Genomic DNA, 17,063 nt, shown 5'->3' on the forward strand with positions numbered 1-17,063 from the left:
AACGAAATAAAGTCATGAGGCTTTACTCCCTGAATGACTGTGTTTGACGTCTCCATCTTGACTGGAGTTTGTAGAACAAACTTGTTCAGGGTCGAGAGATCGATAACTGGTCTCCAGCCTCCAGATGCCTTTTTCACAAAAAAGAGTCAACTGAAGAAGCCTGGGGACCGGTCAAGGACCTATTGGAGAGCGCCCTTCTCCAACATGGTCTGTACTTTGGCCTGAAGAGCCAGCTCCTTTGCGGATTCCTTCGCATAGGAGATCGATGGGAATGGATCCCGAGTCAGTGGAGGAGGGGATTATAGGAACGTGATGCAAAACCCTACACAAAGCACGGAGATTGTCCAACTATATGCCCCGAGCTGCATCCACATCTACCAGCAGCATTGCAGGCATCTCCCCACCGGTGGGCTGCCGAGAGGATTGCTCTGTCCTCTATAACGGGAGCAGCCTCTGTCCCTACCCCTACCACTTTTAGCTCCTCTGGAGAGTTTGGAATCCTTTGGATATTTGGCAGGAAAGTGCTGCCATGACACATTTTTGGAGGACCCTGCTGTCCTACTGGTTGAGGGTTTGCTGGCCTGCGGCTGATTCTTGGGAGGTGGAGGAGCCTTCCCATAGGGCCTGTGGTCAATGCCCGATGAGGGAGAGAATCCTTAGTTGATTTTCTCCAACAATCAGCTGCCCTCTCAACATCCTCTGGCTCGAAGAGAGAGGTTCCTTTGAGAGTAGAGTTCCTGAGCCTGGACACTTCAGCTCGATGGACCTGCCTGTGAAACCTTTCAGTCACAGCATCTCCTCTCTTAAGAATTACATTCAACCACAGGTTGACAGCCTGTTGGGATAAGAACTCTAAGGTCCAAGTGCCTGGCAAGAGAAAGGTCTCCTTGGATCAATCCTCGGTTCGTACAAGGTGGCCCAGTGAACCCAACCACAGATCCAGCAGCGAAGCAGACTGCATAGCGTACTTTTTGACCTGCAATTTTCGACTTGCTGTCCTAAGGAGGTTGTCTTCATCAGAGCCAAGTAAATCCTCTACCTTCAAGCTTCACTTATAGAAGCCTGGGATGGGTCAAGGTCATCAACAGGAAGGACACCATGAGAGGAACTCGCTACAGGAGAACTTCTAGCCCTCGCTTGCATGAGGGTCTCATGTGCCTTAGAATTCTTCATATCCTTAGGCTCCCTATGTGACGGTAAACCCTCCCTTAGCAAGGAAGGTCTGGAGGGTGCCTACCATTCCTTAAGCACTTGAACCTCTCTTGCTTGAGGTTCAACTTCCTGCAGAGGTGGAATGGAAGCAGACTGTACTTCGGGAAGAAGTATCTCAATCGGAGAAGGTCAGAAATAAGGCACGCGAGAAATCTCTCGAGGAGAGCCTAAGTCCCTGCTCACTCTGGGGTGAGAAAGATCTGCATGTGGAGCAGTCTGTTTCAGCATCCTCCTCCTCTGTCTCTCTGTGATGTCAGGTGTCAGCTCCAGGGTGTTAAAAGTCCCACACCAGAACCTGGGTGCCCCTTCTCAGTCTCCCAATGGGAGAAAGGGGCCTCCCTAGCAGAAGCAGATCTCTTCCTGGGGTCAAAAGGAAAAATATAGGAAGAGAGGGAAACTGACGTCTACAATGGGATGATCAGGTAGAGGCAACAACGATCCTCTGTCTAGGAGGAGTCCCCCCCTGTTTGGGAAGATCTGCCATGGCCAATCTGACCGCTTTAATCAGGTTGTTGAACTAGAATGGTTGTTCACCAACAACTGACAGGTCCGGGGTGTCCTAGGGGAGGCCTGAAGGCGGAGAACACTTCCTCGCAGGGAGAGGCCTCGGAACCTGGAACCTAGAGCGGTCTGGAGAGATAGGCACATGAGCATACCTGTTCGGAGGCTGTTGGAAGCCTTCTGGGAAGGAAACTGGCCTCCTAATAGCAGCCGCTGAGGTCGAAGGGTTTTGAGGAGGCTCCACGCTCAGGAATTCTTGTGAAATGTTTACGAGTGTGTGTGAAACACGCGCAGGAACTTCCAATTCACCCGTAAAAGTACTCGATTCGCAAGTTAGCACACAAAATTCACGAGGAAAAGATGGTGAATGAGGAAGAGGCACCCTTGGAGACCTTTGATAAGAAGTCAACCGATGATTACGCTTGAAAGATTGAAGAGCAGGTGATCGTGAGGCAGGCAAACGTTGAGAAGGTGAGCAGGGCGATGACGAGTGACGTGATGGCAAGCGACGCAATGACGATCGACATGATGGTGAGCATCGAGAAGGAGAACATCTGGAAGGGGCGTGATGCGTCAGCGAGAGACGCGTAGGAGAGCGTCTTGTGGATGTTCGTTGTGAAAGGGAATGATGCGTTAGGGAGCGTCGCGATGGTGAGCAATGCGGGGGCGAGCGACTCCCTGGTGAGCGTGACATAAGAGATTGATGATAAGGAAATTGGTGATATAGTGTGTGATGCATTGGCAAGCGACGAACTGGAGAGCGTTGTGTCAAAGAACTATGGCGAGCAGCGCAATGAGATGGGGAGTGACACGTTGGAGAGCGTCACGTCTCTGATTGACGAGATGTAGGTGATGATCGATGACCAGGAGATCGTAGTGTCCGAGATCTGCACGATGGAGAACAGTGAGCAGGAGAGTGTAGTCAGGTGGGAAATTGTCTGGAGTGACAAGACGGCGAACGATGCGTTGGAAAGTCTTGTCCTGATGAACGACAAGCAGAAGGCGAGCGTTGAGCTGTAAAATGATGATTAGCAGGAGAACGCCGGTCAGAAGAGCGTACATCAAGCGCTGGCGAGTTTCGATCATGAGATGTTGAGTGACAAGCACGAGCCAGCGAGTGATAATCCCGTGAAGACCGACTATCACGAACAGAAGAACGAGAAGATCGCAGATCTCGGGAACTGGAGCGCTGCCTAAAGGACGAACGAAGAGGTCTACGATCTTTAGAAGACGAGGAGGCCCAAGGATGGTGGTAGGACTTGTCGTCGGCACGTCATCAAAGAGTGGGCGAATGGGTGCGAGGGTCACGAACAGCACTGGCTGGAACAGGAGAAGGCGCGGGATGGGCTTTGCACACAGCCAGCAAGTCAATAGGAGATGGGGCAGCAACAACAGGGGCAACAGAACAAGGATCCCACTGGAGCTCAAGGAGGACTTCCTTGGGAGAAGGTCCACACCCAGCAACAGCAAAGCCTGAAACACATCTGAAAATGAAAAAAACTTGCCCGAAGAAGTGGGCGAAGGTGCTTCTCTTGGGGAAACAACAACGCTCCCGTTACCCTGAGGTTACCAAGGAGTTAAACATTATACGCTCCTACTCTACCGTCCCTCGGAAGAGCCGGATCGAGGAGGAGCTTCAAGAAGAGGTCGTGGAGTGAGAGGAGTCCGAGGTCTCTTAGCCCTCAAGGAAGACCCCGAAGGCAAAGGGTTTCACTTAGACTTCTTCTTTCGCCGAAGCCTAAACCTCTCCCACTGGGAGGCAGGCAACTCCCTACACTCATCACAGGTGGAACCCTGCTCACAACGACGCTCTCTACAGGTAGGACATAAGGAGTGGGGGTTGGTCTTCACAGAGGACATGAAGGTGCCACAATGTGCCCTTCAGTTACTGGATATACGCGCATGGAGAGCATCAAAGAACAATCACACCTGAAAGAGAAAAAGCAATTTTAAAGCAATAGTCTGTATGGCTAAATCTTAGCGGGAGCAGAGAGAAAACACGTCTGTTCTCTTCAGAGCCAAAAGAAAAAGTGGTAAAATATCCCTGGTGTGTGAGTGAGAGGGGGTAATCCGTTACCCCGGATAATACCCCTACACCCTCCCACTAACTAGTGGTTGGATGGTTGACACCTCGCATTAAAGTCCTAATGGCTAGTCTTCTAGCTTCGCCGAAAGATAATCCCCATCAAATAACGTTACGTTTGTTAGTGATGGAACCAAGTGAAAGTACTCTGTAATCTACCAAGGAGTCGGGATCATAGCATGGGAGAACTGTAAGCGACGGTGACCATAAGGAGAATGGGTCAGCCTCACAGAGGCTGGAGTGCGCTAACTCTGTGTGGAGATATGCATAGAAACCATAGAAAAACAACCTAGGAGTAAACAAATAAAAATAACTCGAAAGTTTGTTTTTAACCAGTGTTGATAAAAATCATAACTTACTTGTGGATCAGAATTGGTTTTCCATACAACCTGGATTTCTTTATACGCTTTTGACCACAACTCATGTGCCACTTTCTGGTCATTTTTATTTATTTGATGTGCAACCTTCACAACCTCTTGAATCTGGAAAACAATTTTACATCAGACCATATGACAACCTGAAATATATTTGATAATTAATATCTAAATAAATGATAATTCAAAAAGAGTTAAAAAGGCTACTGACATGAAAAGCATGTTTTCACAAAATAAAATGCCCAGACCTCAAGCAGTAAGGTCACTAATAGAAGATTCCTGTTGAAATAATATTACCATTAATGAGAAAACGGGAATCATCAAATTAAGCAAATAAAAAAAACATGGTCCCATCATGGTATGATAATACATGAACTCGCCATTAAAGTCTAAACAAACATAATGCAATAGCTCATAAAAATATAAAAGAGCATTACATAAGCCCTTGTTCATACTTTGTATGGTCATATAACACTCAAATAGGTTACGTAAGACTTTGTTACACAATACGTGAAATGAAAAGTTAATTCTTAAAATAACATAAAATTACATATACTAACTAACTTGAATAAAGAATACATTGAAACTGACGATGAAAGTCATACGTAATTTGCATAATAAAATTACGTCTACACGACAGGAACTCGTCTTAAGAGCTGGCTAACCTCTTTAATGTATATATGAAAACAAAATAAAATACATGAATAAACTTCTGTATTTAATCTACACTAGGCCAGCTTCATAAGAATATATATATATATATATATATATATATATATATATATATATACATATATAAAATTCATATATACTGTATATGTATATACACACACACACACACACACACACACACATATATATATATATATATATATATATATATATATATATATACAGTATATATATACAGTATATATATACACTTATATATCTATATACATGTAAAAATATATAAAGTCTATATATATATATATATATATATATATATATATATATATATATATAGATAAATATACATAAATATACATATACATAAATATATATATATATATATATATATATATATATATATACATATATATATATATATATTATATATATATATGTATATATATACATCTATATAAATATACAGTACATATCTATACATATATACATATGTATATATATACATATATATATATATATATATATATATATATATATATATATATATATATATATATATATATATATTCTTACGAAGCTGGTCTATGGTAGAGTAAATACAGTAGTTTAATAATGACTTAAATTATATTCAATTTGTGCATTGAAGAGAGGTTAGCCAGCCCATAAAATGAGCTCCTCTCGTGTAGATGTAAGTACATTATGTAAATTACGTAAGGCCTTCATCGTTATTTTCACTATATTCTTTATTCAAGTTGTTATATGTAAATTTACTTGATTTTTAAGAATTAACTTTTAGTTGCACTTATCTATGTTACGAAGTCTTACGTAATCTGTTTATGAGTGTTATGTGACCATATGAAATATGAACAATGGCTTATGTAATGTTCTTTTATATTTTCATGAGGTATTGCGTCATGTTTGAAAGAAAATAAGCAATTGTTTTGGGTGCCACGTGCTTTGGAAAATTCGGGAAAAACCTAGTGATAGGATGTTATCTTTTTTTTTATTTCGGGGACAAACGATGGGCTGAGCTAGCTGACTAAGAGAGAAATCTGCCGTTGCGTGAGTACACGTTAGAAAGAGCAATACTTGGTAACTCTGACGCCTGAGCCCGGTCCCCCACGTTTCACAGATCTTCGGCAAGTTGCTGGAAGTAGTTAAGCTTCATATATATGGGGACCCCCAGGGCTTCGTAGGTGGATAGAGAATACCAGCCTTAAGTCATCGCCATCTCCCCTCTCTCTCAGCTCAGAGTATTGTTTGAAAAATTCTTCAGTACCTATAGTGTGTCCTCTCCAAAGTGATTTTGTGCCTCCACGTATATCGCATGTAGTAAGTTAAAACGTTGCTGTAAATTTGGCAAGCCATTTTAAATTCACAGTGTTGTGGTGAGTACTGCCATTATGTAAGATTTTTTGTAAATGCTCTGTAATAATGAGAAAAGATTTTGTATCGTCATCTGGTTACCGATTTTCATTAAGTATCATATTCAAATATTTGTATTCAGCTTTAATTTAAAGTGAAACCAGTAAATTTACAATTTTCATTGTATTATTCCTTTTGTCTTAGTCTAAGGTTGTATTTAGATTTAATTTTCAAGTCAAGTGATCATAAGATCAGATTGTAACATTTTTGTCTAAGCATTGTTCAGACTTAATATTTCGAGTGATCTATAGTTTTAAATAATTCTTAAGAATAATTACCCAGTTTTGTTTTGAGCAAATTCAAGAGACCTTTAAATATTCATGGTTTTAGATATTGCCGTCTGGGAGTTCGGGCATTAATATTTCCAAGTGTAACAGATTTAATCTATAAACAAACAGGTGAGTTTAGAACTAAAGTGGTTGTTTAGCTTGCAAGCTTGGTTCCCAGTCACGAGCCATAGTTTAACATATTTTTGGTGCCCAGACCCAGGAGCCATCATTGTGTAATGACATATATATATATATATATATATATATATATATATATATATATATAAATATATATATATATATATATATATATATATATATATATATTCATATATATATATATATATATATATATATATATATATATATATTCATATATATATATATATATATATATATATATATATATATATATATTTATATCCTATATATACTCACACACACACACACACACACATATATATATATATATATATATATATATATATATATATATATATATATATATATATATATATATATTTATACATATCTACAGCATATATACATATACATTTATATATATATATATATATATATATATATATATATATATATATATATATATATATATACACGCACACAAACACACACACACAGTACCGTCCCGAATTATGCGATTCCCAATTCATGTGGTCCCTAGTTTTCAAAAATAAATTTTCTGTACCTGGAAGCTGTTCAAAGTCTGCGAGTCAAGCACCACAAAATGTATCAAATCTATTGTCTCTTTCCTTATATTAATAGCACTACATACGGTGCCTGATAATATGTGTAACCAAATGATATTCACCTTACATTTCATTAACATAATTTCATAATAAATAGCCTATTTAGGGGAAAATTTGATATCAACAATGAAATCAACTTTTAACTATGCGAGTCCAGCTGACGAAATGTAAACAGAATTGTGGTTACGTTCTCGGCAATATCTTTCTCTAACCTTTCGATAATTGTAATGGTAGTGTCAATGGTGGTATATTAGAGCATTATTGTTGTTTAGTACAGTCTATATAAAAGCTTTAGTTTTCTCTGTGGCTCTTCAAGGTTCTCACATGTAGGATGGGTTCGTTTATCGGCAGTGAATAGTCTAACTACAGTAACGAATCGGCAATATTTTCGGTCATATTTTTAAACAGTATAGATTTGCTTTACAAAGTTTTGTTTTGTATAGTACACAGTTTAATTATAAAAACCTCTCTCTCTGTTTGTGTAACAAATAAAATCTTAGTTCACATATGGCAACCTGAGTTTAACAATGAAATTAACATGACTATTGTCAGTTGTGGTGAGCAATTCCTCGCTTCAGGTGGTACAAGAAACAAAAACATGGCATTCGATTACAACAGCTAATTCTCTCTCGTCTACTGTATGTGTATCAGGCATTGATATCAATGCCTGATTGATATCAAATTGATATCAATGCCTGATACACATAGACGAAAACTGATTGAAACTATTTTAATTCAAAATTCTAAGAATTATAATGTTTATCAAAGTAATTTTAAATTAGATCCGTTTTTAAATAATATTCTCAAAAACAATGTAACTATTGTTTAGGAATCGTTAAAGGCTGTAAACAAACCACCATGAAATGCTGTTAATTTTCGCTTAAACTGAAACAAATTTTTTATTTCCAACGAACCTATCTGTGCCTCATTTTTCAAAATTTTTAACCATTTGTTTTCTGAAGAGGAATGGAGATGGTCCCTTTGAAAGCTAGATAAATTTAATTTTTCATACACTGTGGGTTATTTTATTTAACCTAAACACAGATATGTAAATGCATTCATTTCTTTGTTATGAACATAGATGAACGTAAACAAAACAATGGTTTCTGTTTTTATTGTGCCTTTTGGTGGGTTTAGGAAATGCATGATATAAAATCACCTTCATTTCTTTAATTTTGGATTTTCAATGATACAACAAAAGCTAGTCTATACAGCAATGGTTTATCTATTGACCAGTTGTCTTATACAATTGATATAACTTAATTAAACTTATCAAAATTTGTCCTAATATTACGGGACATATACGGTATTTACACCAATCCTGCTTGTAATTTTAACATTTTCCAAGTTATTGAAACTTTAACACATTTTAAATGTTTGATTTAATTATATGAACAATTTAATAGTATAAAAGAATACAGTATAGTACATAGAAAGTATTGAAAATGGGTAGTAAACATGTTTCAATGGGCAAGTTGCTGTTTGCCATGGGCTCAATGGAATTATTCATTTTATGTGTTTCGAAATCAGCGATTTCCCATTTAGGCGGGCCCATTGTTCGACCTAATTCTCACATAAATTAGGGACCCTACTGTATGTATGTATGTATGTGCATATATACATATATATATATATATATATATATATATATATATATATATATATATATATATATATATTTGGGCTCAAGCCATGACGTCCTGGTGGAAGGTTCCTTCAGTAGCTTCCTTGGGTATATTTAACTACAGTGGATATTCCCAGAGAATTAAACTAAAGGTTATCACAGAATTCTAACTTCTGGTGCGAGTACCCTAAAGGTTTCCCTCTAGGATATCGTACATCAACAGGGGACGCATGTATTAACACATCACATAGCTATCTACACCCCATATAGAGTTAACACTTCGATAGGGAAAGGTGGCTGAGTAACTAAGGAGCCGTTCCACAGTTACACTCATCCGTGGCTGCTTTTGGTACTCGAGACGTAAACAAACGGGCGCCATTGCTAAATGACGTCACGTCCGTCCTCATCCTTTCGCCTGTAGCTTCTTTGCTAAGTAGGAATTTTCCCAAGTGCTTACTTTATCAGCTTACATCGCCATTATGTCGCTACCTTCAGCCTCGCCTTCTTCTGGAAAGTTGAGTACCAGGTCCCAGTATTGTTTGAATAAGCTCTAGCCGTAAAGTAACTTCTACTTTTCGTAAAATATTGTGTTTTGTGGCAGAGCTGTGCCGATACCGGACTGGCGCCGCTGTTCATGTTGCATGCTTTATTTAGTTAGCCGGAACAGCCCTCTCCGGTCTTTTAACTAATTAATATTATCAGTTATTTAGTCTTCATAGCTAGGGAAACTTTATATCGTGTTTAGCGCTCATCAGACTCGGTCGCTGTTCAACCCCATACTAGATGGCTAGCTTAGCCCCTAGGCTGGTCAGCCTAGTGCTTGTTTTCATGCATGATATATACCAGTGTTCCTAAGTTAAGTTATGAAGATTGTGGCATTATTAAACATACTAATTACTGTGATGTAAGTGTTTTCGCCTTCGGGGACCATATAAGGGACCGTGTTGATTGTGTATCATCCCCTCCTAACCTAATGTAAGAACCCTTATATGCTTCCTATTCCCCCTGCCTGCGGGCATTCCCTCTGGGTAGACTTGCTTTCCCTTCTATATAGGGGAATCTCGTCTACAATCAGAGTATTTATCGCTTCTCTGCCTACCCTAAGGGAATGACCTTCCCTTAGGGTCGTGCCTGAGATATTAGGAAGGGCCCTGCCATTCCTCAGTTGCACCTGGTTGGGTTACTTCTTCCTCCCTGCAACTAGCGATGTGTCTTTCAAGCTTTCCTAGTCTAGGAGTTAGTCCTCCTACTCTAGGTTAAGCTCTGGGGGGTTGACTCTGCCTTATTATAGTTTGAGACGGTACATTAGTACAGTTCTCGATCTGGGCTACCTATCCTAGGTTAAGGAGCGTTCTCCCTTACCTTGGTGGCCGTTCTCATGCAGTCTCCTCTTTAGAAAGACCCATTCTTCTCCCTCCCCACCTATCCCTTTGGTGTAGGCTTGCCTACACACCTCTGTCCTTAGTCCTACAACTCCTCCCTCGGGTGGAGTGGTAGGGCTAACTTGTTCTCCTGCTAGCTGGCCGCTCTGGTACACTTACCCTTCATAGCATTCTATGGGGGTGGTTGCCGGCGGCGGTCCTGCCGGCGGGAGATTCCCCCTCTTTGAGTGCCCTCTATCCCTCCCTTGGGTTACCACAGGCACCCGGCCACCTGCCAGCTCTCTGCCGCCGGATGTTAGGAGTATCCACTTCTATCATGAGTGCACTCTCTCCGGCGGGATGCCGGAGGGGTATAGGATCTTACCCCTTCCATTCCTCCTTACCTTTCTCTCTTTCTCTGCTGGTGCCGGTCCCTTGCCGTCTCTACTGCCGGCGATAACCGCCACTACCTCAGGTGACATTCTTTCATAAGATGCCTTCCCCCTTTAAGACGTCAGCCTTCCGTGTCCCGGAGGCTGCTGCCTTCCGTCGACTTACCGCCGACGTCCCACCCTTCGTTTTACCTAGTAACAGCCGGCCGACTTTCGGAGTCGGCCACCCGCATGCCGGCATTGATTGCCGGCAATCTAGGTATACGACCATATACATATCTATCTTATGAATTGATCCAAGGCTCACCATGCCGTCAGCCTTCGGCTGCCGGAGCCGCCGCCCCCTGCCGACGACCCACCGCTGTGCCGGCGGTCGCCACTAAGGTATTATCCTTATAGATACTCAGTGTGTCTGCCTTGATGCCTTCCACCCTGCAGGACCGGCCTCTGGTGTTCCGTCGGTCTGCCGGCACCCTCATGAGACGTTAAGGGACATGTACCCCTTCCCTGGCTGCCGGCAACATTCCGACAGTCAATATACTGCAGCCAGATGGCTTGGCCACTTCCATATAGGTATTGTCTTACCATCCAAGATTGTGGCTATGCTGTTTGATTGCACATTACAATAATTCCAGCATACTCTGTGTATCTTAGTGCAGTCGATTGCGGAAACCTACATTTAATAAGGGGTTTATCCTATGCCCCCTCTCCCACAGCGATCTGAGTGGTCTCAGACCCTATTACACTCTGTGGACAATTCCTGTTAAAAGCCTAGCTTGGTTCATCCACACAGATTTCCCTCATTGTGACCTTCGGGCACAAAGGAATTGTCTACGGATAAGGTTACGGTACCCGGCTGGGCGGGATACACAAGTATGTGTCTATCTACTTCCTTTCCCGCTCATTAATCCTAAGCATTAATATGTTCTTATAATTAAGTTATTCTTAATTTTAGATTAAGTTATCCTTAATTTTAGAGTAATGTAAGTCATTCTTATGCCTTCCATGTACTCTTGATCTCTTTCTTTTACAGGAGGAGTATCTGAAGTGTGAGAGTAACTTCTGCGGGGTGAAGCGCCTGGACTCCTACGGGCACAAGGCGTGCCGGACCCACGCCCCCTGCGCCGCCAAGAAAGGTGACTTGAAGTATTGGGACCCGCAGAGTGGTACAGTCTGCAAAAGTCTTCTTGTCGAGGCGTTCCACGATCCTCCTTCTGCGGAGGCAAGGGACATTGCTAGGGATAAGCTACGCAAATGGGTGCGTGGCTTCCAGAAGAACGCCATTGGACCGTATCTTCCCAACAAAGACTTGAGGGCCTTGCTTTTCCCAAAATCATCAAAAGATTCAGTGGTCCCCCATGATCAGATCCCCACCGTCCAGATCGTGGTGGAACCTGATGTTGTCATGGCACAGTCCATGCATGAGTGCCATCTCGATTCCGACAACATGGAACGTATGTCGGAGGTGTCGGAAGAGACGGAGAAGAACCTCATGGGCGAGGAACTCGACTATGAGGAAGACCAGGTGGAATACCCTGATTCGGAGACCGAGGTCACTCCTGCTCCCCCAGTAACTCCTGCACCGTCCGAGGAACCTGTTCCTTCGACTTCTGCCACCCCGGACCCTCTTCCATCGGCCACTCAAGAGGTCTTCAAGATGCTTGAAGCCCTCATGGAAAAGAAGCTAAGAGAAACTCTGGAACAATTCCCGACGACTCTCGTCAGCTTCAAACAACCGAAAAGGATTTCGGTTAAGGACCTCCCCACCTGCTCGGAAGCTAACCCATGGAGATACGCCGAGCATATGCCAATTACAACTGGCAAGATATACATCAGTGAAAGGGTTGGCTCTATCTTGCTGGAAGTGGAGTTCTTCCCAAAATTTCGAGGCTTATCCAGACTGTTACGTCCGGCTCAGGTCCGAACCAGCCTCAAAGGAGGAGACCAAACCAAAGGAAGTTATTGTGTTCGATCTCGCGAAGGCCCGAGCTATGTTAGCTCAGGCGGTGAAGAGTAGGGGTTTCACTAACTCCAAGATGCCGGCGCTTAGCAAGAAGCATCCAACCTTCGTTGCGCCAAATTCTGTGACCTTCCCCTTCATCGGAAAGGCCTTCATAGCGGTCATAAAGGCAGTGGAGGAAGGGAAACCTTGCCCTGCACTGGAGGAGTGCAGACCCTTCTCCATTACTCTTCCCCCCGATGATAGGCACTGGAAAGACATCCAGTCGCCCTTCACGGTAGGGAAACTCGAGCCTGATGTAGCCGGTCGTCAATTCAATGAGGACCTCCCAAGGCTGAACGATCACCTCCTTCGTAGGGAACAGGATACGAAGGAGAGACTCGCCGCGTCGCTGTCCCACCAGGTACAGGTTGAACTCATGGCCGGGGATACTAGAGTCCCGTACTTTTATATGGTCCTAGCTAAGTCGCACCTGGCGACTATAACCAAGGACCTATATAGCTTCACTAGGGCTCGCAGAGCCTGTCGTGAATTCGTGTTTGCTAAAGCGACAGTGAAACAAGAACCCCGGAGGCTGATTTCCTCCAATATCTGGGGCAAGTATCTCTTCCCATATACCTTGGTGAAAGAGATAGTGGACAAAGCTGCCACGAAGAATAGGAACCTTCTCCATAAGTGGGGCATGTCCCGCAAGAGGAAGTCCTCTCAGGATGATGGCCCTCAGCCTAAGAGGAAAGCTTCAAAGCCCAAACCCCAGCAACGTCAACAGAGACGACAGTTTCCGGGTCCCGCTACTCCCCAAGTGGCTACGCAGCCGCAAGAGACCTTTCAGTTGGTCCCCCAATTGGTGGTGTCGCAGTCTCCGGTCTTCACCCCTGCATACGAGCAACACTCGACTACCTTTCGTCCCAGAGGTAGGGGCTCAGGCAGAGGCTCCGGCAGAGATTCTTCTCGCCGTCCCTCCAGAGGCAGAGGAGGAAGGGGAGCTAGCGGCCGAGGTGGCAAACCCTCGGGACACCAGAAGCAATGATGTGCTTCCAGTGGGAGGAAGACTCCGCCAATTCCAGGATCGTTGGACCTTCGATCCCTGGGCACACAGCATCGTCAAGAAAGGACTGGGCTGGAGCTGGACTCAACCACCCCCAGCTTTCCAGCAATTCTTCCAACAGTCAACCCCCCTCCTGGAAGAATATGTCCTGGAACTCTTGAACAAGAAGGTGATCAGGAAGGTAAAGTCAACCAGGTTCCAAGGGAGACTCTTTTGCGTTCCCAAGAAAGACTCCGACAAACTCAGAGTCATTCTAGACTTATCCCCTCTCAACAAGTTCATTGCGAACAACAAATTCAAGATGCTGACTCTGCAACAAATAAGGACCCTTCTGCCTCAAAGGGCCTACACGGTCTCCAGAGACCTGGCGGATGCCTACTGGCACATCCCAATGAATCATTACGCTTCCTCCTACCTAGGATTTCGACTCCAAAGGAAAAGTTACGCCTTCAGGGCCATGCCCTTCGGGCTCAACGTGGCTCCACGGATCTTCACCAAGCTGGCAGACGCAATCGTCCAACAGCTCCGTCTTCAGGGCGTCCAAGTGATGGCCTACCTAGACGACTGGTTAGTTTGGTCGACATCGCCCGAAAATTGTGTAAGAGCCTGCAACAAAGTCACCCAGTTCCTAGAGCATCTGGGCTTCAAGATAAACACCAAGAAATCTCGCCTCTCTCCAGCTCAGAAGTTCCAATGGTTGGGAATCCATTGGGATCTTCAGTCACACCACCTTTCCATCCCACAGAAGAAAAGGAAGGAAATAGCAGGGTCTGTCAGAAGGCTTCTAAAATCCAAACGGATCTCAAGACGACAGCAGGAACAAGTCCTCGGCTCTCTACAGTTCGCCTCTGTGACAAACCCAGTGCTTCGTGCACAGCTAAAGGATGCCGCGGGAGTCTGGAGATGTTTCGCATCCATCGCTAGAAGAGACCTCAAGAGACGGCTTCCAAACAGACTTCGCTTACTCTTAAAGCCATGGTCAGAAGCTAAGGCCCTGAAAAGGTCCATTCCTTTTCAACACCCGCCTCCATCGATCAACATCCACACAGACACTTCACTGGAGGGTTGGGGAGGTCACTCCCACCAACAACAGGTTCAAGGAACATGGTCTCCCCTATTCAAGACGTTTCACATCAACATCTTGGAGGCCATGGCGGTTCTTCTCACCCTGAAGAAACTCTCCCCGCCTCCCTCGATCCACATTCGTCTGACTCTGGACAACTCGGTGGTAGTCAGATGTCTCAATCGTCAGAGCTCGAGATCGCCCCAGATAAATCAGGTACTTATTCCGATCTTTCGTTTGGCAGAAAAGAAGAAATGGCACATGTCTGCAGTTCACCTACAAGGATTCCGCAACGTGACGGCAGACGCTCTATCAAGGACAAGCCCAATAGAGTCGGAATGGTCTCTAGACGCAAGGTCATTCTCCTTCATCTCTCACCAAGTCCCGGAACTTCAGATCGATCTCTTCGCGACGAGCGACAACAATCAACTTCCTCGATATGTGGCCCCATACGAGGACCCCAAGGCAGAAGCAGTGGATGCCATGTCACTGGATTGGAACAGATGGTCCAAGATATACCTGTTCCCCCCTCCCAACCTTCTGCTGAAAGTCCTCTCCAAACTGAGAACCTTCAAATGGACAGCGGCCCTAGTGGCTCCCAAGTGGCCCCGGAGCAATTGGTACCCTCTGGTCCTGGAGCTGCAGCCCACGCTGATTCCCCTACCGGGTCCAGTTCTCTCTCAACAAGTACAGAAGTCGACTGTCTTCGCTTCATCACTGAAAGTCAGGGACCTTCATCTCATGATTTTCTCTCCTTAGCCGCAAAGAAAAGGTTTGGGATCTCGAAGAAAAGCTTAGATTTCCTCGAGGAATACAAGACTGAATCTACCAGACGGCAATACGAATCTTCCTGGAGAAAGTGGGTCTCTTTCGTCAAGGCAAAAAATCCTACGGAAATCACCATTGATTTTTGTATGTCCTTCTTCATTCACCTTCATGGACAAGGCTTAGCGGCCAACACGATTTCCACCTGCAAATCGGCCTTGACTAGACCACTCCTATACGCCTTCCAGATTGATCTGTCCAGTGATATCTTCAATAAACTGCCAAAGGCATGCGCTAGACTACGCCCAGCACCCCCACCAAAACCTATCTCCTGGTCCCTGGACAAGGTGCTCCGTTTTGCTTCTAGCCTGGACAACGATTCGTGCCCTCTGAAAGACTTGACTCAAAAAGTTATCTTCCTTTTTGCTCTCGCCTCGGGAGCCCGAGTCAGTGAAAAAGTGGCATTATCAAGAGAAGAGGGTCATATCCTGTTCGCAGAGAAAGGAGAGCTTACCCTCTTCCCCGATCCGACGTTTCTCGCTAAGAATGAACTACCCACCAAGAGATGGGGCCCTCGGAGAATCTGCCCCCTGAAGGAAGATGTCTCTCTATGCCCAGTGGAGAGTCTTAAGGTCTATCTTCGAAGAACTTCAGACTTCGGTGGAGGACAACTCTTCAAAGGAGAAACATCGGGTAGCGACCTGTCACTGAAACAACTAAGAGCGGAAATCACCTACTTCATTCGCAGAGCGGATCCTGACAGTACACCCGCAGGTCACGATCCTAGAAAAGTCGCTTCTTCTCTGAAATTCTTCCAGAGTATGGATTTCGAAAGCCTCAAGAGCTTTACAGGCTGGAAATCATCGCGCGTTTTCTTCAAGCACTACGCAAAACAAGTGCACGAAGTTAAGCATTTCGTGGTAGCCGCAGGTAGTGTTATGAAACCTGCTGTTTAACTCTTCATAGAACAGTGAGTTACTTGGGACTTTAACTCTACGGGTGCCTGTGTTGACCCTTTTGTGATACATAGTGATTTAATGGACACTTAGTGTTTCTAATAGACTGTTCTTACCAAGGTGAAATGTCATAGACTTTACACGAGTGCCACATGTCCTAGGGCATGATGTGTTTTCTTTGAAAAAGACTGACGTTCCTCTGGAACTTGTGTTTCTAAAAAGTAAATTTTCTTTTCAGAATCAAGATTAAAGTCTTTATTTTCTATGTACATTATTCTTTTATTATTGTAAATAAACTCTATATTCATTATTGTAATTACTACCATAATGATCTGCAATCTTTGAAATAAAATGTCTATTTTATTCCATATGCGTCTCTCTCCGCTCTTATTCTTTATCAAGAAATATACGATTGTTATAGTTTCATTTACTCCTTTTTTCCCTGAAAAATGAGAAGAATAATATATGTAATTATGTTATATGCTCACTCATGCCTGGATAATATTCCTATTCGAATATTAACCTTTGTCCTGTGTCCGAGACCAGATCGATCTCTCCTCCAGGGAGAGTAGTAAATGTTATTTACTTACCTAT

General features: G+C 43.5%; 1 protein-coding gene across 2 annotated transcripts in view; it reads right to left on the reverse strand.

Annotated features, from left to right (window-relative positions):
• Positions 1–17,063, reverse strand: part of LOC137645733 (zinc finger protein ZFP2-like) — a 480,606-nt gene that overhangs the window by 369,384 nt on the left and 94,159 nt on the right. For both annotated transcript variants that reach the window (XM_068378620.1, XM_068378621.1), the window contains exon 2: positions 4,156–4,278. In XM_068378620.1, coding sequence (XP_068234721.1) covers positions 4,156–4,278 — 123 coding nt within the window. The remainder of the gene's footprint in view (positions 1–4,155; positions 4,279–17,063) is intronic.

The sequence above is a fragment of the Palaemon carinicauda genome, chromosome 8, assembly GCF_036898095.1.
Source record: "Palaemon carinicauda isolate YSFRI2023 chromosome 8, ASM3689809v2, whole genome shotgun sequence".
In the NCBI taxonomy this organism is placed as follows: Eukaryota; Metazoa; Arthropoda; class Malacostraca; order Decapoda; family Palaemonidae; genus Palaemon; species Palaemon carinicauda.